We start from the raw sequence: 26963 nt of genomic DNA on the forward strand, positions 1-26963 counted from the left end.
CCACTAAAATTATTTCAGAGAGAGAAAGCAAAGTTCCACCTGCACAAATTTGTTATCATGGAAAAAGATGCTAGGATGACATTTAGGTTCAAGATACAGTCTTTTTGCTTGGGCTCCCGTAGCTTCATAGGAAGCTCAGTGGAACTATGATTTGTAGCAAGTAAATGAGGCCTAATAGTGTATCTTAAAGTTTTTTGAGTCACATTTGCTTGCAGTAATACTTTTTTTATGAAAATTACTACATTCCTAGTAAAACAAAATGATTGAGAGCTTAGAAAATTGTGACCCAGGTCCTAGTTACAACTCCTCAAGTCACTGAAGCCAGCCAAACTCCACAACTGTGTGATTGATTCTGAGGCTCAGTGCACTTTCCTGCCCCAGAAGAAAAGGCTCCGTGAAGGCAGTGACAGACAGCAGTTCACAGTGCTGCCTTTGCCACCACTGGGAGTCCACAGATTAGCAGTCTGTTTCTACATGAGGGAAACTCTTCCTTCTGCATTGTTAATATGCATAAGTCACAATCTCTTCAAAACTTGCTCACCATCCCCTGCTTTGAAATCACCATGGCAACACAGGCTGTGCTAATACCATGGCAGCAAGGCCTGCTGCTGCCTTTGTGAATGTGTCTGATCAAAGCTGCTGAGGATGGGGGAGCCCAGATTTAGTGCTGCAGAGCAGGACTCCAGAAAGCTGCATTCAGAGCAATGTTTGTTCGGACAAGGCATGGAGGGTCAGTTGGCACGTACAGGCAGAATGAAAGACTGTATTTGTGTGAGCCAGTACCAAGCTGGGTTCTTGTTTTACCTTCAGACATGCCTCTAATTACCTGCTGCTCTTCTCTCTTTCTAAGTAAGGAGTGCCTTCTTCAGCACTGCCTTGTTTTAGAGAAAGAAAATCTTCTGATAGGATAGATATGTAAACTGCAGAGTCCAGACATCATTAAATAGCAGATGTCGTACACAGGTGTAAAATTGGGTACCAAGCATTACCACAAAGACAGGCTCTCACTCAATTTTACTTGGGCAAATCTCTGAGAGCAAAGAGCCAGCTCCATGGATCCTCTTTCATCTTGTGAAAACGTGTTAGGAGTACTCCTGTCTTCTCAGATATACATACTTGATGAGGTGGACCAGTAAAAGACGAGGAAATACAAGCCTGACTGATTCAATCTCTGACTGACAGAAAAGTTTCCGTACATAGAACTTCAAGAGTATGCAATTTATAGAGATATTCAGGTTTAAATTATGCAGGGCTGTACATTTTATCTGTCAAAGTGGATTCATAGTATAATTCACAGAAATGGAATTTATATACAGTGCATACTTCCTATTAAATCAATGGATCGGAAACTCTTTTTCACTCGCTTCAAGTCTTAGATATTCTGAAATATACTAGAACATATATCTGTGATGTCAACCTTTTTGCTGGTGCATTCAAAATGTTAGGAAGCAATGTTTGGTTTTAGAAGATGGGATAGCGTCAGTGGACTTATCTTTCCCTCCTTTCCCTATCTTCCTTCTCATTCAGAGGAAAGTAAATTTATGGAAATAGACAAATCAAATTCTGCATATGCAGCTCAGCATGAACACCTTGCACTGATTCAGAGACTATCTCGTTCAGAAAATGTGCTGTACGGGACAAACGTGGAAAACCTTTCTGCTGAGATGATGAGCAAGTCCTGTGACAACCTCAGTGTGGAAACTAACAACAGGACAAGAGACAGAAGCAATCTGGGCAGGTAGGTTTGCTTTTTTCATTGAAGCTGTGGAAGAATACTCAGTTGTAGACAGCATCACAGCAAAACTCTACCATAAGATGCAAGAAAGACTTTTATTTTTCACTGCTTATTCAAAAGTCCGAGTCAGGATTGGGACTCCTTTGTGCCAATGATAGTGTACACAGGAACAAATCTACAGTCGAACAGATAAGACCTTGAAAAAGATTGGCATTTAAATTTTTACCAGGTCATAACTTGAACACTTACTAGCATATGAAGATGTATGAAAGCATCTGTATTCAGTTCTGGGCTCCCTGGTACAAAAAAGGCGGGAATCTCCTGGACAGAATCCAGTGCAGGGCCACAGAGATGAATAAGGGACTGAAGCATCTCCCTTATGAAGAAAGGGTGGGTGACCTGAGTCTGTTCAGCCTTGAGAAAAGAACAGTCAGGGTGATTTTGTTAATGTTTATAAAGTGTGGGAGTCAAAGGGACATGGTCACTTCTTTTCAGTGGTCTGTGGGGACAGGACAAGGGGAAATGGCCATAAACTAGAGCATAGGAAGTTATGCACCAATATGCGAAAGAACTTCTTCACAGTGGAGGTGACGGAGCACTGGAACAGGCTGCCCTGGGAGGTTGTGGATTCTCCTTCTTTGGAGATTTTCAAGACCTGCCTGGACACCTCCCTGTGCAGCCTTTTGTAGGGAGCCTGCTTTGCAGACTGGTTTGGAATCAGTGATCTCTAGAAGTCCCTTCCAACCCCTACAATTCTGTGATTCTGTGGTTCTGTGAATGTAAGGGACAATTAAAGTGAAGTCTTTATTAAATGTATCTTCTCTGGAAGTTGCAGTAGGTGAACTGAATACACCGTGGGACCTGGTTTTGAGCATGCCTCACCTAACCTATTCCTCCATGTCTAAAAGTGTCAATCACAAAGAACAGCATAAGAATTTACTTTTCATTTACACTGGTACACTCACCAGTGCAGATGGTTACTATAGCTCCACACAATTTCAAGGCCTTTGATGAATACCAGTGCCTTTTGGAATACTGAGAATTAGAGACAAGAGAAGCATGAAGTACTAAGAAAACTTTCAGACACAATTTTGTCTGAATGGACAGAAGGACTAATGAATCATGCTGAGACTATCCTATGTTTTCCTGCTGCCTACACTCAGCTCAGAATAAAACACAAAGATATCGGTCATGATGTGAGTGGTGTAGTGGCAGCTATTATTTGGAAGCAAATGCCAGCAAGGATAAACAACCTCTTTCCTACAATGAAATGTGGTCAAGCAATCAGAATAGTGGTTAAACGGCTATAGACATGCATTCCTAACTTGGTTCTGACAGGCTAATGACAGTGACCAGTGGTAAATACCACTGCTGATTTGTTGCTATAACACAGTCTTCATTTTCTGCCATGCAGATCCACATCAGGGCTATCCCAGTCAGAAATGCACATCAACTTGAATGGAAAGCAAAGGAGTTATGACTACCTCTCTATTCATTCAACTCAGAACACAATCAGTGGTGAGTATAATAATCATAAGAGACAGCACTTCTCCATATGTTTGGTTTCAATAGTAGAGGACAAAATCAGATTCTATTTATGTATTAAAGAATAATCTTTTGCACTTCTTACTCTGTAAATTAATGCAGAGCTTGGTGGTTCAAACTACTATATTTCCTTTCCCTCCTCCTTTCATCAGGATGAGTGTTAAGGATTTTGATAATGAAATTATTCCATCAGTACTGCCTAAGGCTCCTCAGATAAGTAATTCAGTACACTCAAGACATTCACATGAGGCAGTCTTGAAGGCCATCATTCAGTTTGCAGTTGAGATAAACAACTCAGCAAATGCTGCATGAGACAAAATAGGCTTTAGGTCCTTCCTCTGTTCGTGTGCTTGTGTGACAAAACTAACTGTAATAAGAAACACAAAGCACCTAATTTTCTTACAGAAGCCAGCTGTCCATAACTCATATACAAAGAGAGAAGGTTTATGGAATACAAAGCTATGATTATTTATCCAATCTGTTTTAAAGTTAGAACTGTCCTTTAAACACACTGTGGCAATTGTGCATTGTTAACTACTGTTAACATTACCGAAGTCATCATCACACTCAGTGCTGACTGGATTGCCAATAAGGCTCTGTAAGGCCTAAGGCTAGAGTTCCCAAAGGAATGCGTAGTAGATATTCTGTCCAGATAACCCTCATGTTCAATGAATGCTACACGCCTGACTTTTTAGACAGCCTAATTTTAATAAAAATGCTGCAGATAAACAAGTACTCTCCAAAACGAAAATAGTGGGAAGAACTTACACTGTGCTTTCCTGGTTCTACACACGTCTTTTTGTAAAGAATGCAAACTCTGAAACACTGATTTGAACTTTCTTCTTGTATTCTATTGATTCAGAAGTAATGGTAATGTTGAAAGAAATAACAAAAATATATTCAATTATTGATGCCTCAGTTTTGCATTCTACACAAATCTCCTGTCTTCTTCTGTCCTCATCTGCATTTATTCTAGCTGTTTTGTTTCTGCAGCCCCTGGATCACCAGCTGTCCAAAAAGAAGTTTTACTAAGTGGTCTAGAAAGAGAAATAATTTGTGTCAGCCTAAAACGTGACCCTAAAAATGGTTTTGGTAAGTAAGGAACATAAATTTTATATTTACTAATGGGTCTGTCAGGTCCTGGTGCAAACTCTGAGCAAAGTTTTAACCTTTTTCACCTCATTTATTCTCCTTATAGAATAAGAATACCAGTCTCTGCAAAGGACATAACATTTCAGAGACTTAAAAGAGCTGAATGTATAAACCAAGTCAACAGTTTTTTTTCAGAGGATTAATTAGTATCATAGAGTTCAAGGGATCAAATTTTAAGAGTACAATAATAGAAATGAGGGAGTTACTGTTCTATAAACCCTTCACATATTGCCCGTGCGCATCCAAAATGCATAAACAAACTTCACATGAATATTTCTTGACTTCTGGATTCTTATTTGAATAACATTTTTGTTAAGTAATACATTATCAGACTGCATCCTTTTCTAAGGGATGAATTCAGAGAACATGTAGATCCACAGTTGACCATTAATGCAATTAGACATCAGATTTTTAAGTGGTTCATGTGGCATGCCTTCATTTCCGTCGCAATTATTCTACCAGTGAGGAGAATATTTTCTACAATAGGAAGAATATTTTATGCCAGCATAGATTTTCTTAGATGTCTCTTATACGCTCATTAGAAGTTTACATGACCCACCTCAGGAGGCTGTAGACCACATAGTGTAAAACAACATTCTAATTTCTTTTTTATATCTTCTCTGGGTGTTACATAAATAGCTTCTAAGTCCTGTAAGAAACAAGTTGGAGTCTTTTGAAGTCCCAAGCCAGAAAAGTATTCTCACTGATATATTATGTGTAGGTAGCAGCCACCGAAGTCACTAGCATGCTTAAATTATAGCATGAGTTTAAAGATCGCCCAGATCAGGATGTTGGCAACCCATTCTCCAGAATTTACAAAAAAAACCCAAACTTTATGCTATTGGAATAAGACCTCTTTGTGCTCCTGAGTTTCATCTTTTCTAATACTGCTCATGTCTCTACATTGATATACTGCATCGTTTCTGCAGGTTTTGTAATTATTGGAGGAGAAAATGTAGGAAAATTAGACCTCGGTATCTTTATCGCTTCAATTATCCCTGGAGGACCTGCAGACAGAGCTGGAAATATCAAACCAGGTCATTGTCTTTAGTTTTTAATTAGAATTAAAAAGCCTTCATGGTTTAAAGTTAATTATTCTGGGCTTATTTTTCTCTTCTGATGTGCAGTCTTGTTTTTATTCTTTTTAAGGGGGACGACTCATCTCTGTGAATAATCTTAGTCTTGAGGGTGTTTCGTTCAATACTGCAGTTAAAATTATACAAAATTCTCCTGATGAAGTTGAGCTGATCATCTCTCAACCCAAAGGTATAAAGACAAACATCTTTGCTGGCTCTAGAATCCTAGCAATTTATTCAGGACACTGTAATTTATTAGGCACTAGAATGCAGTAGCACTTTCTTGCCACTCAGTGCAAGTTAACTGCTATAGGTTAGCAGTGAAAATCATTTTAGCGGGTATCATGAGACCTCTGTTCTATAGTCAGCATGAAAAAATCTGATCTATTATGGGCTTTATTCTGCATTGCTAAATATCAAGGGAATTTTGTCATTTCTTTCTATGACAGAATTAGTTCTACAAAACCCATCTCTGAGTCAGAATCACTGTCATAGTCCCTTGCAGTAATGAAGCAGGTACATTTCTCCATACGTAAAACAGCAGTGCTCCATTTCACAATGGCTAATTCATTTTATGGATCTCACAACTAGTTGATTTGGGAAGTTATTTCACCATCCTGTGTTGAGATACAATACTTGTCTTCACATTTACTTACTGTTTACATTCATTGATGCCTTTTTTTGATATGGTTTTGCAGACATATACGAAGAAGGATTAAATGAAGAGAAGAGTATATCAAGGGGAAACAGCACTAGTGGTTCTGAGATCTCTTGTGTAGAGAGTGGAAGAAAAAAGATTCAAGACTGTTGTGCAGCTGTCCCCAAAGAACAGGCCGTAAATATAGATGAACTTGAGAAGGCTCTTTCTTGGAGTTTAGCACCAAAATTGGGCCCCAAGATCCCAGTCCTTTCAGCAGATAGCCTGGATGTGGAGGTAGCTGAGACTGTGATGTTATTTAATAACATTATGGCATGTGTCTTAGCAGCATGCCAGCCATATTAAGAATGGAAATAAGTGAGAAATTAAAAACTGAGGAAAAGAGACTGAAAACCTTGGAAGATGTTGCTTGTTAAATTACATTGGAATTGTTGAAATTATAGGTATGTTTAGGATGAGTGAAAAAGTGAAGGAACTGTTCCATAAAATATTACTAAAAATTGACTTCCCTCTTCCAGTGAACTACAAAATTTTATTGTTTTCTTCCACTTCTCTTTAAGTTTTCAGCCATCCACTGAAAAATAATATTTTATGTTTAATATTCTTCTATCAAACAGCCTCCCTATTTATATTCATTTTATGTACATTTAGACGGATATTATTTTAGGTAACAATAGTGTAATCCTGAAATAATGTCAGGGATATAAATGCTACCATTCCATGCTTACAGTGAAAGCAGGATTGAACTTCTGTATCTTCTGGAAATCTCACTTTCTTTATTATTTCCCTCCCCCCCTATTTATTTATTTATTTATTTTCCCTAAGACACAAAAGTCTCATTAGTGTTTATATTTTTGAGACAGGAGGCTGATTCATCACACTTACAACCTCCAGCTGAAACCAACTCAAATGAAACGTACACTGTGGAGCTTGTTAAAGAAGATGGGACTTTTGGAATCAGTGTGACTGCAAGTGTTACTGTTAATCTTTCACTGTGTCTTTCAAACTATAACATGAACAAGAAACATGTAGAGAAGTGTATTTATGTGGAAGAAAGATAGGATATAGGCCAGTAACAAGAACTGCTAGCACGGCACATTTCAAACCTAAGTGCCTGACTGACAGAGGATATAGCACCAGCTCTACTCATTCCCCAGTTCTTGCCCACAGAATGTGTGTGTGTGCCAGCATAAAGCATATGGAGATACAAGCCCTTTCCCACCTTGCTTGATTTGAGAACAAGTCCTGCCAGTGAAAGTGGAGTTTTGTCAGGAAGGAATATAGCCAGAGTCTCTAGGAAATGCAGTAATACAAAGGATCCCTTGGGTCTTGACTGGTTCTCCTCTGGGGTTCCTGGAATTCGCAGGCTGTGTCTGTACAAGCAGATCACAAAGGACTATGGGACAGGCTCAAGTGCTACCTACAGTCACTACTTAATTTTTGACACGCTGACCAGTATGAACAGCCGTCCCATACTGGGGGGATGAAAGCTGAGTTGTATGGACTTAAGATAAGCTATGTTTTTTACTACAAATACCTGTCCGATTTTATTTCTAAATAAAATAAATAAAAAATATATCTCTCTGTGTATTTAGAGGATCAGAGAAAGAAACGGTGAAAGCTGTATGTGCCATATTCAAAAAATAATTCCTTGCTCTGACTATCAAGACTGAACTTACCTCACCAGGTTGAGGTGCCTACAATCCTCACTGAAATGGAGTTAGAAGCAATAGAATCATTGCTTAACCAGAAATAGAGGGCTCATTTTTCATCTGAAATTTACTAGAGGATGTAAAAGGACAGAATAGATTAATATGGAGTTCCTCTGTACTGCAGGCTCTTGAGTGTCTGCACAAGGTCAAGTCCAAGCTTTATACATTGTCTGAAGGGCCAGAAGTTGCTGAATACATATTGCATAGTTTAGAAACTGGGATAGAGGCTGACTGAAAGATGCAACCAGATCTCTGCAGTAGCACAGAAGTGCGTTGCATTTTCCTGAGAATACAAAGCATGATTACTCCCTAGGGAAGTACATCACAACTAGATGGGACATCAGAGTAACATCCTCTTTTTTTTCTCTATATTTTTAAAATGTATTTTCTGAAGGAGTTGCTTTGCAATGCACATATAAGTTGTTTTTATTTTTATCAGGGGAAGAATATGTGGAGATTCCACACACTAACATATGGAAATATGCTTTGCAGGGTGGAATTAACACTAGCGTGCCTCATGGTGGAATATATGTGAAGTCAATTATTCCCAGGGGACCGGCAGATAAGGATGGACAAATAAAGATAGGTAAAAAGTCTGGCAATGAAACCCTGGGCTGCAGAATTAGGTGTTTGTGTGAAATACTTGCTACAGGATGATGAAATTGTTTGGGATTGAGGGCTATACAACTGCAAAACATTATATGCAGTCCATAATTCCCCAGCCTATCACTGTAGTTTATGTGGAAATTCCACTGAGGAACCTGGAGTCTCATACCAACATTGCACAGCTTCCCTCTGTTGCTGCAGTTCAGGGTAGTGACTCAGACATCTACTGTTGCTGAGATAAGCACTGCATCACTTTACAGAGTACCCTGGTATGTTTGCAATGTTAGTTACAGAATACCATACAACAAGCAGTATTGCTTTTAAGCAAAACAACATTATTTGAAGCATGTAGGCATGAAGATCTAACACAATGTGGGTAGCCTTAAGATTTCCATCCAATCTGAATCATCAGCGCAACCATCACTCGTTATTTTTGTTTCCCTCAGGTGATCGTCTGCTGGAAGTAGATGGAATCAGCCTCTGTGGCCTCACACACAAGCAGGCTGTGGAAAACCTTAAGAAATCTGGCCAGGTTTGTGTAACAGAAAAGCATTTGATCAATCAAATAAGGTGTACTTACTATGAAGCACAGTAGCAAAGCTAGGCCAGTGTGAAACTCTTTCCCCTCCCTGAAGCTTTGGCTTACAGTAAATGGAAACTGTTCTTCATTTTTTTAGGTTGCCACGCTGGTTCTAGAAAGGGGACACCATCAAGAAGCAGAGCCATGCCTGAGTACTAACGACAGGAAAAAGGACCAATGTGCAGTGGTTTCTGTGGCAACATCCTTCACAGATGGCAGCAAGGATTACTGCTTTTTGGCAGATGGTAAGAGAGGAAAAAAAGAATTCAGGGTGACTTTTGCTGGCTACTTATGATGGGCAAGAATGAAACAAATGAAAATTGTTCTAGGATATTTCTATAGGTTGGAAGGAAAATAGCACACCAAACAAAAAGACAATATGTAGTATTAAAAGTATTATCAAATTAATTCTAATAGAAAAAAGTCCTCATATTTACAGCTGATGCATGCAGTTGAATTTTTCATAGACATAAGTACTATATCTCTCAGCCTTCCTGAGATGAGGCTGTCAGGGAACATTCCTTTCTATACTCTCACAGCACTCTCAAGCAGCAAGCAGCTGTACTGATATTGCTCGGCTGTTACCCAAAGGCAGCATGGCTAGTATACCTGCTGATGTTGTGTCAGGAGTGAAGTAGGGTGAACTATTGCTCCACAGCCAGGATTGGGAGATGCCATCACTTCAGTTCTTGAAAGAAAATTCAGAGGTCATTTTCACTGACTTTATCCAACAAATGCCCTCTCTTTTATTGTAAAGTTGTCCCATAATCACCACCATACTTTACCATAGGGCAGTTGCTCCTCCAATTTGTCCCCTGCAGAAAGGAGTTCAAATGCAGGTATGATTTTTGGGAAATGGCTGGTCTGTCCATCTTGTCTGAAAAGAACAGTTGCTCTGTTTCTAGCTTATGCTGGTTTGTGCAACTCCTGAATTAACATCAGACAACTACGGAATAGTAAGTCCTACTCAAAATCTGCAGAAGAATGTCAGAAATGGATAGGGCTTGAACTTTTTTGGTATAAACTGCTACTTCCTTTGAGGGCTTGTACCAGATCTCATACAGTCCACGGCCACATGGTGGAATAGAATCCAATTCTTGCCAGTCTGCCTATCTGAATTTTAGGCCTCATGCAAGCTAAAGGAAGAATAAAACCACCTTTTGTTATTAGCATCAGAAGATATAACTCAGCAGCACACAGGGAAAAGGTCTGTGGAGAATATAATATATATAGTTTCTTATATACAAACTGAGCTCACTCTTTTTCCTATCCATCCTCTGAACAGAGAATACTTTTGAAGTCAAATTGACAAAGAATTCTGGAGGCCTTGGCTTTAGTGTTCTTCAGATGGAAGAAGAAGGCTATGAATATCTTGGAGGAGCTATTGTCAGAATCAAAAGGCTGTTTCCAGGGCAGCCAGCTGAAGAGAATGGAGAAATTGAAGTTGGAGACATCATTTTGGCTGTGAATGGGAAATCTCTTCAAGGACTCTTGTATCAGGTACAACTTACTACTGTCCCTGGGCCTCCTGGTGGGTAATGTGCTAATAAAGACAATGGGATGAAATTGCTTTTAAACTTCACTATCACCAGAGGGGGACAGAATTTGCATATAATGATTTTGATTTTTATGTAGAAGACTTCTCTAGAATTCATATGGAGAATTTCCTTTGTAACATAATTGTTACAGAGAATATTTTTTGCTATTTAATTTCTAGCTTTCCACTATTGATGCACAAAATCTATTGTTAGACGCACACTGGTTGTTAATTAGTTGGAATCTTTGATGCTCTTATGCATAACAGAAACATTATTCCCTATGGTCATTTGTTTTATAACATCATCCAAAATACCAGTGCCTCAGATTCTAATCTCTATCAGCTGAGGTAAGTCTAGGGAAATTTTTTTGCCTGGAATGAGCAATTCTGTTCTCACATGAAGAAATTAAATGGTAAAAAAGGATTATAAGAGAATTTATTTCTTAGTAAAAAGACATGTATTACTGACTGGGAAAAAAACTATTCCATAAGAAATCTAATGTTCCTTTTCCCCGATTAGGATGTCCTGCACCTGTTGAGAGGAGCTCCTTCAGAAGTCACACTACTTCTCTGCAGACCACCAAAAGGTGTTCTTCCAGAAATTGAGCAGACTGCCCTGGTAAGTTAAAGGTTCTGCCAGTGAACTTGCCTCAGTAATCCTGGAAAAACACTACTACCTTGCCTATCCAGCCTTGAATAATGCAACCTTGCCTTTTCTCTACAGTATCCAATTCCATTCCTTTCTCTTCCCATCTGCAACTCAACTCCTTCTAGAGTTCAACTGCAACCAAATTAGAAATTTGACAGACTTGAAATATATTTATCCCAGTGCAACAACTTTTGAGTTACAGTACTGTCAATGAAGTGACAAAGTACATGTCCAAACAGATCTTCTAAAAATGTTGCTTCTAAAAACATTCCACTAGATCCTCAGCCATAAGCTGCAGATACTCTCAACTGCAGCCATTGTAATCTGTGGGTTTGAGGTAGCATTATTACTCACCAAAGTGGGAGGAAAAAAGAGCTTTGTTTCTTAACAAACATAAATAAATGAACTGAGGTTTTCAACTGGTTACTTGGTTTCTTACTGATATCTACCAGAATCAACAAGAAAAAAAAAAAACAAAACAGAACAGAAAACAAACAAACAAACAGAAAAAACAACCAGGAGCAACTGTAATAGAGAATAAAGGTAATTTTATTATTCCTACTATTCCTACACTATGGATATGTGCACAAGTACTCTCCTATCATGAAAATGCATTTGCTCTATGCAGAATGGCCTGCTCCTGGTTATTGTCTGAGCAGGACCTATAAGTGTTGTCTATGGACAGATAGAAATGACCATCAGAATCATCTCCAGGAAACAAACCAGTTGATAATTCCCCTGCAACTTCTTTGGTTCTTAAAGAAAAGGAAAAAAAAATTATACTAACTTTTCTGTGTTTGTTTGTTTTATAGACTCCAGCACCATCTCCAGTTAAGGCATTTATGGCAGAGATGCCAGGCAGTCCAGAGGCAGGAAATAGTTTGGACCCATCTACCAGTGATGGAGGTAGCACCTCTCAAGACCTTGAAGACTGTTTGGATTCTCCATTGGCAGCAGATTTCGGTGAACCTCCTGACGAGGAGAGCTCAACCTACGAAGACCAGGAAACAGAGTCTCAAGAGAATCCCACCCAGAGACTTATGCCTCCCAGGGAAAGTTCCTATAAGGATCTTTGGAAGTTTCATCAAGAAGCTGCCAGTTCTGAAGAGTTTCACTCTCTAGAGGAAGAAGTGAAGCAGAACTGCTACTCGCCTTGTGAACTAGAATGTGCTGAAAAGTAAGCAATACTGAAATCTGCCCTTTCCTTTGGTTCTTAGAGTTTTGAAAGTAAATTGCTTAGAGTTAAGTAGGCGTCTCTGCTTCTAGCTACTGCTGATTAATGAAAAATTTGCATTACCGTCTTATTCTGACTATCTTAATCTGCTCTGCTTACTCTCATTGGAATTCTGAAGAAATCCACATTGCAAAATAGTTGAGTGCTGCGCTAGTGCAATCATTTATGTTGTTCAGCTGAAGCTGGCTGCATTTTGAAATCAGTGGAAAGACTCTTGTTGACAAGGAGAGTGGTTAGGCCCTGGAACGGGCTGCCCAGGGAGGTTGTGGATGCCCCGTCCTTGGACGTGTTCAAGGCCAGGTTGGACGGGGTCCTGGGCAACCTGATCTGAATGTGGATGTTTGGTGGCCCTGCTAGGCAGGGGGGTTGGAACTACATGATCCTTGAGGTCCCTTCCAACCCGGGTGATTCTGTGATTCTGTGATTCTGTGACATAAAAATGAACCAAAAATTTTCTTATTTATTTTGTGATCTTTGAATTTTCTCAAAGTTCATTTAAGTAGGCTCCAAGCAGTTCTTACTGTATAATCTCTTAATTTCAAATTTTTCCAGAGAAAATTAAAACACTCTGAAGACAAACTGTGATCATGGAGAAAAAAAAAGTTATTTTCCTGTCTTCAGAAGCAAATAGAAGCCCTGAGCCAGAGGAATTATGCAATAAAATGCAGTGCAAATGGACTCAGCCTCCTTTTATACTGTTTTATACCAGACACTGGCATTCAGAAGATGATCCATTCCATTTTTCTCAGCACAAAGATAAATTATCAGAACAGAAAGGATTGATGGAAATAAAAATTAAATGCCTCACATAAACCTCTAACTTGTAGCTTTTACAATTTTCTCTAGAAACTCATTTCTATTTTTTCACACACTCATTTGAATCTTTTTTTTAAACTTTTGACATCTAGCAAGCTCAGAACTAGTGAATCACATATTCCAGACATTGCTGAGCCACAGTACTGAGTGACTGCAAGTCCTGTGGGACCGTAACTGCTATTTGTGCTTCTAGTTCCTCCCTAGTGAGAAAAGAAATTTCACTCAAACTCATAAGTGAAGCATGTACAGTTTTCTACTGCTGAGATTAAAACCAGCAGAAATATGTCTGTAGCAAACACACTTGCCAAGAGATACAGTTTCATCAAAACTGAGTTTCTTGTGGGAAAATATCAACTGAAAGAAAAACCTTGGATTATTCCCAAGAAAGAAGTTCTGAAATAATTGTTTTTGTTTGGTATATCTCAGCATCGTTTAGTTTCAGTTTTTGCATTTTCAAAAGGCAGACAGAACAATCCGTGTATCTCAAATAGTATTTTAAATGTAACCTCAATTTAAATGACCCTTCCATAAATATAAGCTAATATATTGAAATAGGCATTAATGAAAGGTTTCCCCTTTCTTTTCTTCAGATTGCTCAACACTTTTCATGCAAACATAAAAGCTTTCTGATACAACTGCTAAAAAGTTTACTGCTCAGGGTGTCACATGGAAAATTTCTTTCACTCTTCCTATTGCCAAAAAAAAGAAACTTCAACAAAACTACTTTGAAGAATTTCACCCCATAGTTTTCCCATAGAAGTCCAAATTGGGGGATCACTCAGACTCCAAAGGCTAAATCTAGCATGTCAGTGCACATTGTGTGTGGTCCAGTAGGACCAAGACTCATGCGTTCCTCTTGCTGATGCAGAGATGGGCTAGAAGCTGGGCTGTGATTAGGCCACTGCTGGCTCATTGCCTTGAGCTTGTGTAGCTCTGCCAAATATCTTTCATACTTTGAAGGTCAATCAGCACATCACTGGTATGTGACAGTTTCTGTGACACACTCCTTGACAAGGTTCATTGAACTTAATCCTTTATTTCCTGTCACCTGAAGAAAGGAGCTGACTGTATTTGCTGTTATCCTTTAACATTTGTGTTAAATATACCCGTCTTCTTTCCCAGTGTTGTACATGTCTTCAGCTATTAAAGTTCATAAGCTTCCAGTTTCACTATCAGCTTTGCTGTGCCACTGAAGATATACAACTCATTTCTTCCCTGCATCAGTACAAGCTATCAGAGTAGACAGCCCCTTGCACTGAATATATAGCATGAACTTGACAGTTTTTCTTGTCTTAGTCAATGTTTTAAAAGTGCCACTGGAGGTTATTAGCTATATGCATCCAAAAAGCATGTTTTTCTACTTTTCTATACTTTCCTTTTGACTATAGACAACTTTTGAAACAAGAACTTAACACTGAGGATCTTTTGTGATTTCATACCAGACATGCAGAATAAGAATAAAAGCAGCAAAGAATGTGGCTGAAAGCTATTTTTCAAGAAGAAAAATGCACATATAAAAATGGTAATAGTGCTGCGGTGTGCATATCGCTTATCAGATAAGGTAATTGTTTGTGACAGATGAAACAACTAATGGTCAAGGAATTACCCAATTACTGTTTTAAAGAAACATCAAAAGTGCCTTAAAAAGAAAGTGTGTAAGATTTTGTGGGCTGAAAGCTTTTAAATGTTTTTAAGAGCTCTGCAAAAGGTTGATTACTTCCTCTTTGTTTTATAGTAATACTTGGAAGACCGAGGCAGCCATTTAATACCATAACTAGTATGCTACTTAAAATCATGATGTGTATAAGCAGTAGATTTTCCAGTGGCCGTCTAATAAAGGATATGGAAGAAAATTCCAGCACTACGATCTCTTTGTTTTCCAGCCCTGTGTTTAATAAGAGTGATGGTGATGTATCAAACAGAAATTGTATGTCTGAAATTCTCTCTCTAACCCCTATTGATGAAGAGTATCTCACCATCAGCTCAACATCTGTGACCTCATTTTCAAGAGGAGGAAGCCCAGAGGCTGTCTCCACAAACTTGGTGACCTCACAACCACGTGTCTGTGGCCCTTTTTCATCATCCCTGACTGCTAGAGACACACAGAACAGTGACAATGAATGGGAAGACATGGAGGAAGAGGAGGAAAAAGAGGATTGCACTAGGGTACGTGATTGGCATGAGATTATTAACAGGTAGATAATGACATGGGAAATGTGACAGCTTTAAGAATGTGTCATTCTTAAAAAAATTAGTTTTAACTCATTATCTATGCTATATCTGCATGACTTTTCTCGCTTTCCAGAAATGTCCAAATTTTACTGTATGCCCAGCTCTACAGAACGCTTTACCGTTTCCTTTAAGGTTATTTCCTTGCTCTTGAAATTCCTACTGTTTTAACTTATCATCGTTCTGCAGTATTATTCCCAGTGCACAGAGGCCTAAGACTTATCCTTAAATTAATGGGTGTCAGCTATTCCGTAATTTTTGCCATATTTTAAACTCCTGTGGAAAATCACTTTGTTACAATACTACTATTGTAAAGTTCCAATAAGAAACTCCTATACTAATTACTATCCAAAATATAGGGATCAGTCCTGCCAAAAGCTGAACATCTTGCATTCCTGTTGATGCTAATAAGCTCTGAATTCCAACTAATTCGAGAGCACTGAGAATAAAATTTAGATCCAACTATTTGCTTTAGTGGAAAAGCAATAGCAATAGCAACTGAAATCTCTGAACTCTGTTGTAACGTTTGTCAGATCTGAGGACTCCATGACATTTTATATACTTAAAATGCCAAAATGTCAGTTCCTGATGGCATTCCATGCCTTATTAGGCCCTGTCAATCAATCACCGTGAAGCTGAAGTATAAAGAGGTATGAAGAAATAAAATGAATTCTGGAACAATAGCAGTGATAGACCAGAGAAATCCTTACATATGCTGCTTATTTATACCATCTGAACATCTGATTCCTATTTGCATATAAAACATAATGGAAAATGTTAATGAAGCAACAGAAAAGCCTACATCAAACATATCTTGTGTTTGCTTTAATAGGAAATGGAGGTCTTTGTGACTTTGACAAGGTTAGAGAACAACGGTTATGGATTCTCAGTGGTTCTTAACAAAGTGGACAACTGTCTTTATGTTGATGAAATCTTGCATGAGCCTGCCCTGTCAGATGGAAGGCTAAGAAGGGGAGACAGAATCGTTATGGTACAGTAATCCTTTGAATTTAAACAGGGGGGAAAGTATGTGCAGGTCAATGTCATTTAGCTTTAGTAATTTTCCTTTTATAGGGCCTAGTTTATCATATTTATGCATGCAAGTGCAAATGAATCATATAATAAATATAATTCCACTGACTTCAGTAGAATAAACTTCAGACTGAATAGATTGTATGACCAGGCAAAACCCAAGAATCATCTAGCAGTAGTGCAGTACAGCTGAGACACTAAATGTCTTCCTTAATAAGTGATATAAACTGCACTGATCTGCACAAAAGATGCAGTGTCCTGTGTAATGTGTGAACAAAACCTGTTTTGAAGTTCATCTTCATTTCATTAGACTTGCCTTCCTTCATTTTTGCTACAGGACTTCAAGTTTCAAGGAAAAGAAGATACTTTTATGAAGATAGAATATTCAGGAAAACAAAAGTTCAAAAGCAAATCTTACTGCAATTGTAATTTTTTAACTGTTGCATGCATTCACAGACATTAGGTGCCACAGCAAAGCAATGATATGAGAATGAAAACTAATTTAAGCTCATATTGCAGTATTTGGAGTGGAGGAAAAAGTATGATGACAGTCAATGAGATCTATCTTTTTCATTTAGGTGAATGGAATTGATGTCACATCTTTACAATGCAATGAAGCCCTGAGTTTGCTGCAGAGCTCTCCTCCTGATCTGCACCTTGTGGTTGGTCGTGCTGGCAGCGATCCACGTCCTTCTATTAGGCCAGATGACATTCCTGAAATCACTCTCACAAAAGGTGCCAACGGACAGCTAGGTGTGTAGTAAGTACTATGCATACTATTTTAGGCAAAGATAATAGTGGTGATATGATAATTGTAGGGCAATTGTGGTCTTGGATCGTGCTCTCCTCCATCAACATGACAATGGGTTGGAGAAGTTTCTTTTCAATAGAACCATAAAGGAAGACAACTCTTATTAGACAAATCAAGCTATTGGAAGCTGAAGCTATATCTGTATGATCACACTATCAGCTGAAGTTTCTACCGTATCTTCAGTCTCATATTTTTATGTTATTGAAATACAAAGTGTTGCTAGAAATTGTTGATAGATGATGAATGTCTGCTACCTGCTGATATGACTAAAGTTCTATTTGGGAAAAAAAGGAGAAGGATGAGCTACTAGTTAGGGCAACAGCCTGGCATTCAAAAAAACTCTGCTTAAATGCTTGATTCATCAAAGACATGAAGTTTTATTTATCTACACTGTGCAATGCAAGCAATAAAAGAAATCCCACAGTATGAATATCTTGTTATTACTTTAGAATGCAGTAGGTACTGCACAACTGTGGATCCAGGAAACAGCATAGTTATTTTTACTTTGATATAGGATCCTGTTTCCAGTTCAGAAACTAGTTTGTTTGGAAACTACTGGATTATCATTGCACCATACTGCTTTGTAGGTGAGGTACCTCCTTATCTGTCCTGCACTTTCATTCCCTACTTATAAAACGGGAATGATAGCACACCCTACAGAAGACATCGCAAAGCACTTATGTACTGTGGTAACAAGGGAGTCTTATTCAAGTACATATTTGACATTAGCTGAAACAAAGCACCACGGAACAGCTGAAGTGTATAGATGGACAACACTGTTTAAGTTTTTTAATATTCTGTGAACATCTAATCGCATGTCACTCTTGCTCTCTTACTGGGGGAAAAATGCTCTTTTGTTCATCAGTGTTTTGTTCAGCCTATCTTTCAATGACCCTCATATATTCCATCAGGATGCACTGACAATGAAATTCAAAACATGCTGCCACAAAAGGATTTTTGTTATCTGCATTATTCTAGGCTTGAAGCTGACAGGAGGAGCTGGAAGCAAGCTACAAGGTATTTATGTTCTAGACATAGTGCCTGGCTCTCCTGCCAGTGTGGAAGGCAGTCTGCAGCCACGAGATCAGATTCTGTACATCTGTGGGCTGTGGACTGAGGGCATCAGCCTGGATGATGCAGTAAGAGTGTGCGAAGCTGCCACCCAGAATGTCCAAATCAAAGCAACAAGGTAAATCGAAGCAGACAGATGGAATCTGAGCATTCTCAATTTCAGTTCTAATGTTAAAGCAGGTTTTTAGTTCTTTTATTAGCAAGTCAAAAAATAAAACCAAACAAGAAAAATGCTGTACCTCACAGCTCTGAAGGTGTATACTGGTACACGATACCCATAAGGTATCTTAATTCTTTGTAGTTAAAGCTAACACAGGAAGATGTGAATGTAGGTGAACTCACATGACATGCATCATAACTCATCAAACTTCATCATCGAAACACAAATGTGAATCCTTTAACTGCCTCTGTTGGGAACCTCTGAGTTACTTTCAGTGGCGAAATATTTAAGAAAAATGCTGAAAATCCAGCAGTTATTCCACAGTACGTGATAAAATGTTCATCCCCAGGCTGCTCAGGAACATACAGCTAAGAATTCCCCTTCATCACGCTTTATGTTTATTTCATTTTGCAATCTGACAGAGCTCTGGACTGATACCAAATCAGCCCCTTAAGGTCTTAGAGCAACAGTCCAAACAGTAACCCCAAAATATGTAAATTACTAGGTTACACAATTAGATTTAGTGATAGTGTGTTCATCACAGCAATCTTGATGTCCAACAAACATTTATCAGTGTTTTATTAACTTGCATTGTGTTAGCAAGTGAAACCGAGCCCTGAAGAAGTTTTGTACTGCAACAGATATTATAACATATTCCTTCGTTCTTAGACCAATTTAAGTAAAATATTTCATTGTTATTAAGGACAGTGTATATTTATATACTGATATAAATGCTCTTTAGAAAAGCACCATTAAGTATAACAAAATCTTAGAAATACAACTTAATTAAAAATTGACTTTTTCAGAAATAGCGTTCATATGTGCTTTTAAAAACATGCAGCTCTTAATGGCTCACATATTGCACTTTTCTGCCTCCAGAAATGGCAATCCTGTGGTCCCTATAGAGCAAGAAAATAGTAAGTAAGGCTAAAGTTTTTTGGATTTGAGCTCAAGATTTGCTTCTGATTTTAGTATTAATTTGTTATTGATTCATTGCATTAAACAGTTATTAATAGATTGTAACTTGGCATTCAGTATTTCTGTTAAGAATCTGGAGAAAAATGGACAGCTCTTTACAGAGAATCAAAGCGTGTATTTCTTTTCAAAAAAATTTAAAATTTTATCTATACTTGCATTTTGTGCAGTCAGCTTATTTTTATTTATTTGCTAATATTTAATGGGAATTTCATGGTTATATTCAACTTCTGGTTTGATTAAATCTATTCTGCAATATTTTTCTAGAGAATTTGAGCTTTAAATATGGTGCCATAACTTAACCATCCTGGACTGACGTTTTAAACTGATATCAATAACAAAAATGGGCAGAACCACAATCTCTTTAATTAATAAAGGAGCCTATCAGGGGGCTACAGTTATTGCTCTACTTTATTTCTCTAGTAAGATCTGTAGATTCCAGGAGATTTCTCAAGACACTTTATCTATGATCCAGCTCTGATGCAGATTTATTAACTGTACAGTGAGATGGTTCTTGGCCTTGAAAAAAAAGATTCTTAACTTTCGTAAAGCACTGCAAAAATATACAGTGATTTGTTGTTTGATATTCTGTTTGTGACCATCTCTAGTAGAAGCCTTCATTTAATGTATTCTCTTAGTTATAAAAATGCATACTGAAATGGCAAATGCAACATAGAATTAAAAAAAACAAAACAAAACTAAACAACACAAACAGCAGAACATATTATGTTATATAATTCATACCTTAAGAGAATTTTCTGGAAGACAAGTGAGATCATCTATATATGACAAAGCAAAACTCAAAAGTAAAGATCAGGGCAGGGTGGAAATCAAAGCCAAATCATTGTCTTCTTGTACAGACAGCTCTGCAGACAGTGATAGAACCTCCTTAATCCTCTGCCTAAGCACTGCCACATGTCTGGAATGACTCACTCTGATCTCCAGTTCTTGTTATCATTTTAAAAATAGCAACAAATGAGATGTAATACTTCTGCAGCTCAGGAAACTATTATTTGTATCACTGTGCAACTCAGTAAACTTAATCATGCAGTAATAACTGTCTCACACGGCCTCATACAGCATCAGTATTGGATATTGATGCTTTGTTTCGTGATCTAAGAACAGAGTTTACATTCCCTTGTGTACATGAAGCTGAGTGGGAGGCCTGTCAGAACAAACCTCCATGTATGCTTTTAGGGCTGCCTGCTGAGACAGAGAAAGACGATACTTGTCTCTCAAATGAAAACCTGAATTCCCAAGAGCAGCATCTACTAAGCCAACACGGTAAGGAACTTGACTTTTCTGGTAGAGTTTAAAAAAGGTTTAGTCCTCTCTGTAAATGAAATTGGTAGGTGGTGCTGGAAATACTGGGGAAAGATTAATTGTTAGTAAGCAATTCTGTATCCTTCAGAGTCTCAGAGAATGCAAGTACATCATCTGTTTTCCAGCTGGTGGCCCTGATCCTGTAACACGCAGCTCCTAAAGCTTGTTTTGGAAACTGCTCTCTGGGAGGCAAAAGGTTCACATGAATCATAGGCAGAATGCTCAGTTCAGGAGTACTACAAAAGAAGCAATGTACATAAGCCCAGAGGAAATTTTACACATCAAATATGAAATGTTTTATTATGTCTCTATCATATTGAGTGTTATACCACAGAACCATATTTCAGTGGTGAAAACCGTTCTGCTTTTTCACAGAGAAACATTTGAAGGAAACAAATTGTGAAGCTCAGCAAAGCACTCCCAGTTCTCCAGAATGTAAGGTAAGGGGCAGTTTTATCAAGCATGAGGTGTTCCATCAAGTAAAGTGTGCTATAGTGACTGAGATTTTTTCAATAGTGGCATTTAATGTATTTACTTCATCCCCAGTTTCTCTTAAAATGTGAACACAATTGCTCTGGAAAGCATACCGTGAAGTGTTGAACTGCCTCAGCGTGCACTCGTCCTGTGTGCGCTCAGCACCTCCAGTGGTTAGGCCCCTCTCTTGCTGGTTTTCTATATAGTATTACTACCTTAACAGCTTGATAATGAAACCAAGATCCACAGGATGTAGCCCCTCCATTATGTCTTCATAGTACTCTTAATAGCTTCCAAAATTAACTCCTAGCTTAGAAAGAAAGTTGTGCAGGAAAGAGAGATAGAATGCCACAGTGTAAGATTCTGGGAAGAATAAATGTGAAAGTAATGAGGAAGTATTTCCCACAACAAATCAAAACATTCACTGAAACTTGAGACTCATGTTTCAGTATGAAATACTGAATCTGAAAAGAGGACAAAATTACTCCAAATCTTTAGAGTATTTTCAGTGTTGACATATATCAGAGTGGTTTGGATTTACAATAGCTAGTGAGAGTAACTGTATTTTTGAAATAATAAATTCTCAAAATACACAGGTATGTTCAGGGGGGAAAAAATCAATTTCCATGTTCAGCATACAATGCTTCAAACGTCTCACAAGTGCAAACATTGCTTTTGTTTGCGCAAATATGTGGAAAGTAATATTGCTTGGAATTGCCCACTTTGTGACTGATATTTCATGAAAATAGATTTATTCATTTTCTCTTGGCTGGAGCTTACAAGAAATGGCTGTTTCTTGTTAAAATTAGACCTCCAACCTGGAAGAAAAACTAGAACCATTTTCTGGCTTTTGATTAAGTCATCTCTATTACTGCTTCTTCCACACCATTTAATCCATGATAGCTTGTCTGTTCAACTCACTGAAATAATTTCTGAGGATGATACATATATCACTGGAACCAGTCATGCTGCAAATCATAACAATTTCTAGGTTGCTGCTCTTTCCGACGTAATGCTTGACCCTAAAAAGGCTGCTGATTATAAAAGTGAATGACGTGCTAAAGCCAAACAGAGAGGTACATTGGGGCTGCAAGGTTAAGACTTGCATTACAGAACAATAAAAAAACGGAGGACATACTGAGTTAGCGTCACACTTGAGATAAAAGTGACTGGCTTGTCAATGAAGGTGATGTATTTGATGTATTATGAAAGGGTTACATAAGTACATGTTTCCTTAGTTTTATGAGATCATTTTACTCACTGGATATTATTAATAGAGCTTATGTAAATAAGGATGCACTACTTTCATTCTGATACATACATGTAGATGCTATAAATCAGTGGAAGCTCTATGTAGCCATCCAAGACAAGGATATATCCCACAATTTATATCAGCCACAAAGGATTGTAAAGCACAATATAATTCTTTCGTATTAAAAATGAACATGAAAAAAGCGCCCTGAGTAAACTCCACCTCTTACTGTGTCATTTTGTATTGTAGGACTTCATTATTAAGATAGAATTGGAAAAAGCGGAAAATGGAAGCCTAGGATTTGCGCTGGTTGGCGGCAGAAATGGCAGGGCTATCCTAATAAAAGCCATCAGCCCAAACAGTATTGCAGATCTAGATGGGAGGCTTCAAGTTGGTGACATCTTACTTAAGGTAGGGTTTGCTCTTCGTCATTTTGGTGGTGCACTCTCATGGTATAAAGATGCAAAGAGAGGGAGATCAAGGAAGTTACTAATGCAGAAAGGAGAGAGGACTCATGAGTTGCAGAGATGTATAAAATGCGCTCGGTGCTGGGATATGTGTTAAAAAAAGCTTTTTGTTAAATAAATTTGGAATTACTTACCGTGTATTTTTCAGGTAAATGAGACTTTAGTATCTGGTCTACCACGCCAAACAGTTATAGATTTGCTGCGCAAGGCTCAAGGCACTGTTCAGCTCACTGTCTGCCGAAGCGTAGCTTCACGTTGGGCTTACTCAAGCAACCAGAGAAACAGCATACCTTCCCCTCCAAACACAAACACAGAGCCTGGTAAGCAGCTAAATCCATTAAATACATATTAAAAGTGGGATTATGTCTGGACTCAATTTTTCTATTGGTAAAACAATTGAATAACTTTACCAATAACTCTAATGTTACTCCCGATTCATAGCCATAGACACAAAAAAGTTCTTTCAGCGCTGGATAAGCTTTCCAAGACAGAAGAAGATAGGGAATGATGCTCAAGACTCTCAGAAATGTTTAAACTCAGCTTATATTTATGATGGTTTCTGGTGTGTGCTGATTTTAGCTAGTTTTATGCAAATCAGTGGTAGGTTTGTAGCTGGAGAGAAGGTGCTGTACATCCTGAGCAGCTGAGGTCTTTGGGACAGCTAGACAAGGACTGTCAGAAGCTACTGGAAAAGGTATGGTTATTCATAGCTATCTTGATGAATCTGAAGTAAATAAAGGGAGTGCATTATTTAAAATTTCCTATTTCTTTTCCAGCAGTTTGGAATTGAATAGTCTACCAATATTATATTACTGAGTCTCAAAGACTCTCTGTGTGAGGATGACAGAACTGTGCTCAGTTTAGGTGTGAAATGAGGATGTTCACTGTCCCATTTCATTTCTAGTTTGATTTTGAGGGTAAATGATGCCAAAATGGGAAGGTCATCCAGATATAAAAAGGCTGATTAAACTTTTAGCAACGTTAGTGGCTGTGAAAATATTCCCATCCACTGCAGTAAGAATAGGCTTTTCTCCAGTTCTTCAAATTCAAGGAACTAGCTGTGGAGATGTGCATTGGAGTCTCATGTGACATTTGTGAATTAGACTGTTACTGTGAAGCTTAAACTCTTTTCCCTGGACCGATAAAACACAATGCTATTACGTAAGAACTGTTATCATAATAAACCTATGATATTTGCCTATTTAGTGATGTAAAGGAATAGGCTGAGTTAGGGAAGTTTATCAATTCTGTTGTAGGTTTTTTACAACTCCTACTGGTAGTGGGTATACTTCAGTATCTTCTGGTCACCTGAGTTATTCTGACTTCTTCAGTGGTTATATATGGAACTTTTGCTGTTTTTACCCTTACGAGAGCATCTAGAAAGAAGGGTATTTTGTGGTAGTTTGGGGCAACATATCTCAAGTGCCTCTTCCAAAACCAAAGTCCTCCGGTGTGGGTGCTACTGAAGGAATGGTTCTGTATTTTCACACTTTAGGCATTTAAATTTCTTTTTCTGGTATTCAGATGACCACAGCGTTGAGAGAAGCCTAGAAGCTCAATCTGTTTTCACTTTGAAGGAAGAATCCAACTGGATGTGCAGCAAGGTGAAGTCTGAATTGAGCTTGTAGAAGTTATCAAGCAATGTACTTGTTTGTAAACAAAAATGGGTTTGATGCAATGCTGGCAAGAACCACACGTTGTTAATGAAAAAGATTAACATGAACCAACTGTGCTGCAGTCAGCAGCACCTCTAATATTGGAATAAATCAGGGGATTCCACTGAGCTAAAAGTATATGATAAAAGCATACTACATATGCTAAAGAGAGGTGTTAAAGGAAGGTTGCATAAGCAAGTCTAGTTCTGGAAGTTTATAATGTTGGAATAAATTATTTATTAATTTTTCCATTCTTCCAATATTTTAAAAGTATGCTTTGAAAGTTTGCTATTCATCAGTATCTGCTAAGTCCAAAGCCCCAGATTTCTTCAGGCGTAGTTTTGGTTTTGAATCCCAGTAAGTGAGGCAGAGACTGTCTGTATTAAATTTTACAATAAGTGTTATTTTTGAGTTTTACAACTATAAAACCTGTTTCCTGAAAATGTGATAAATGTAGTTTTTTTATCCTCCAGAGCAAACAAACAAACAAAAACCAACCTTCCAAAGCTTGCCTCATCCAATATAATCAAAGATATATATATATAAAAAAAAAAAGGGGGAGAAATCCTTGAACTGAATAAGCTAAGAAAATCTTGAATGGAATTTCAGAAAGCTTTGAGTACAGAGCTGGAATGAATGTTGGAAATACATTGTTAAAGATTGGTGAAATGTAATACAAAAATAAGGCCAGGTCAATGATATAATGAAGAAATATGCCAAGGAAATGATATTAATCAGAGGCACGAGATACTACTAAGGTTACAGGTCCCTTTTTAGCCTGAGTTAGCAATGTATTAGTGCTCACTTATGGTTTTAAGCTTGTAGTTAAGTCTAGTCTGCAAATACCTAACTTTTATTTCATGCTAAACTTTTCTGCTGAGTTCATTCCATTAGCTCTCAACCCTTTCCAGCCTGCCTTTAATGGTCTCACGTTAATAGAAACTATACTTTACAGGGCACAGCTGCCATTTACTCCAAAGTCCTAGGGTTTGAAAATGACAAACTACAAAATAAACCAAAAAAACCAGCAAACTAACAAAAACAACAAAAAATACTTTTCCTTGGCAAAAATAAGACAAATATCCTTATAGCATTCTCTAATCAGTATAGCCAATAGTAGAAAAAACTGAATAAGTTAATTCACGGTTAAATATAAGGCCACGAATTCCCAAATTCTTGTGGGAAAATACAAGCATAAATGTAAAAACATAAAAATAAATAAAAGGTAGGATTGGCAGCCACTATTAAGATTCTGTGAGGTATCTGGTAGTTTATACTACATTATATGCCAGGGTGGTTTCTGAATGGAATATTAAGCAGGAACAGAAGATGAAGAAATGTCACTCTGAATTAAAATTTATATAATTAACTGTCAAGTGCTGCAACTCAGAAGGAGCCACTTCCACATACTGAAGAAAGATGTTCTGCATCACTATCTAATTGCAGGACCTAGTTACCATCCTCCAGGCCTGAAAAACAGCAACTAGTGGTATTGCTTCTGATCCATCTGGAGGCTGATTAAGGATGTGCCCTCTGTTAGTTGAGATCTTTCTTAGTAGTGCAGATGCACTCTATTTCTAACATCTGGCCTTGTTGTGTCAGAGATTAAAAACTAAGAGGAAATTAGTACCAGAAATTCCAGCTGAAACAGTGCTGCTTTCTGCTGCCAAGAATTGGGAGGTGAAGAGCTGAGTGTGACTCACAACTCTTTTGACTGAGTTTTTTCTGTGATATCAGAAATGTCATATTTTCAAAGTTCAGCTACTCAGGTTAGATTGTAGGGACTTCTGAACACGGCACTGTTATGAAGATCACACATACAACTGATGTAGCTTATTCATTTGAGTAGATACTGCAATGCTAAGTCAAAGTCACATATACTTTTTCCCTGGAAACTATTTTCAATTTCCTTCTTAAGTATAAAACACATATTCATCAATTATGAGAAAAAATATTGAATAAAGTAAACATATTCTTCTTGTTGTTGTTGTTGTACTGATTGATGTTTCTTTGTACTGATTTTTCACAGCTATTTCTTATCTTATAACTACAGGGTCCAAAAAGTACACACTGTTCCCCTCTGCAAGCTCAGATGATTGGACAAGATTATCAGGGTATCATCAGTAACACTTCAGATGTGTAAGTCTCTCAAATATGGTAAAATTATTAAAGTAATCAGCATCAATAATTTATTCTTGTATTTCCAGATCTTCC

The 26963-nt window shown here is 37.9% G+C and overlaps 2 protein-coding genes across 6 annotated transcripts in view; one reads left to right on the forward strand and one right to left on the reverse strand.

The window, feature by feature from the left end:
- Nucleotides 1-26963, reverse strand: part of MAPK8 (mitogen-activated protein kinase 8) — a 185648-nt gene that overhangs the window by 84062 nt on the left and 74623 nt on the right. The window contains exon 1 of one of the 2 annotated variants that reach the window (XM_052677724.1): nucleotides 20323-20728. The exons of the other annotated variant lie outside the window; for it this stretch is intronic. The gene's annotated coding sequence lies outside the window, so the exon portion shown is untranslated. Of the gene's footprint in view, nucleotides 1-20322; nucleotides 20729-26963 lie in introns of those variants that run through there. 2 annotated transcript variants of the gene reach the window in all.
- Nucleotides 1-26963, forward strand: part of FRMPD2 (FERM and PDZ domain containing 2) — a 53472-nt gene that overhangs the window by 16089 nt on the left and 10420 nt on the right. For 2 of the 4 annotated variants that reach the window (XM_052677704.1, XM_052677705.1), the window contains exons 12-35: nucleotides 1528-1738; nucleotides 3150-3253; nucleotides 4274-4372; nucleotides 5362-5469; nucleotides 5582-5698; nucleotides 6207-6442; nucleotides 7030-7134; nucleotides 8371-8464; nucleotides 8931-9016; nucleotides 9162-9309; nucleotides 10350-10564; nucleotides 11122-11220; nucleotides 12063-12427; nucleotides 15184-15466; nucleotides 16362-16520; nucleotides 17140-17314; nucleotides 18351-18561; nucleotides 19483-19520; nucleotides 20776-20862; nucleotides 21277-21341; nucleotides 22877-23038; nucleotides 23243-23414; nucleotides 24619-24698; nucleotides 26803-26888. In XM_052677704.1, coding sequence (XP_052533664.1) covers nucleotides 1528-1738; nucleotides 3150-3253; nucleotides 4274-4372; nucleotides 5362-5469; nucleotides 5582-5698; nucleotides 6207-6442; nucleotides 7030-7134; nucleotides 8371-8464; nucleotides 8931-9016; nucleotides 9162-9309; nucleotides 10350-10564; nucleotides 11122-11220; nucleotides 12063-12427; nucleotides 15184-15466; nucleotides 16362-16520; nucleotides 17140-17314; nucleotides 18351-18561; nucleotides 19483-19520; nucleotides 20776-20862; nucleotides 21277-21341; nucleotides 22877-23038; nucleotides 23243-23414; nucleotides 24619-24698; nucleotides 26803-26888 — 3505 coding nt within the window. The remainder of the gene's footprint in view (nucleotides 1-1527; nucleotides 1739-3149; nucleotides 3254-4273; nucleotides 4373-5361; nucleotides 5470-5581; nucleotides 5699-6206; nucleotides 6443-7029; nucleotides 7135-8370; nucleotides 8465-8930; nucleotides 9017-9161; nucleotides 9310-10349; nucleotides 10565-11121; nucleotides 11221-12062; nucleotides 12428-15183; nucleotides 15467-16361; nucleotides 16521-17139; nucleotides 17315-18350; nucleotides 18562-19482; nucleotides 19521-20775; nucleotides 20863-21276; nucleotides 21342-22876; nucleotides 23039-23242; nucleotides 23415-24618; nucleotides 24699-26802; nucleotides 26889-26963) is intronic. The other 2 variants (XM_052677706.1, XM_052677707.1) reach the window with 2 other exon arrangements.

Source organism: Tympanuchus pallidicinctus, unplaced genomic scaffold, assembly GCF_026119805.1.
Source record: "Tympanuchus pallidicinctus isolate F22 unplaced genomic scaffold, pur_lepc_1.0 scaffold16, whole genome shotgun sequence".
In the NCBI taxonomy this organism is placed as follows: Eukaryota; Metazoa; Chordata; class Aves; order Galliformes; family Phasianidae; genus Tympanuchus; species Tympanuchus pallidicinctus.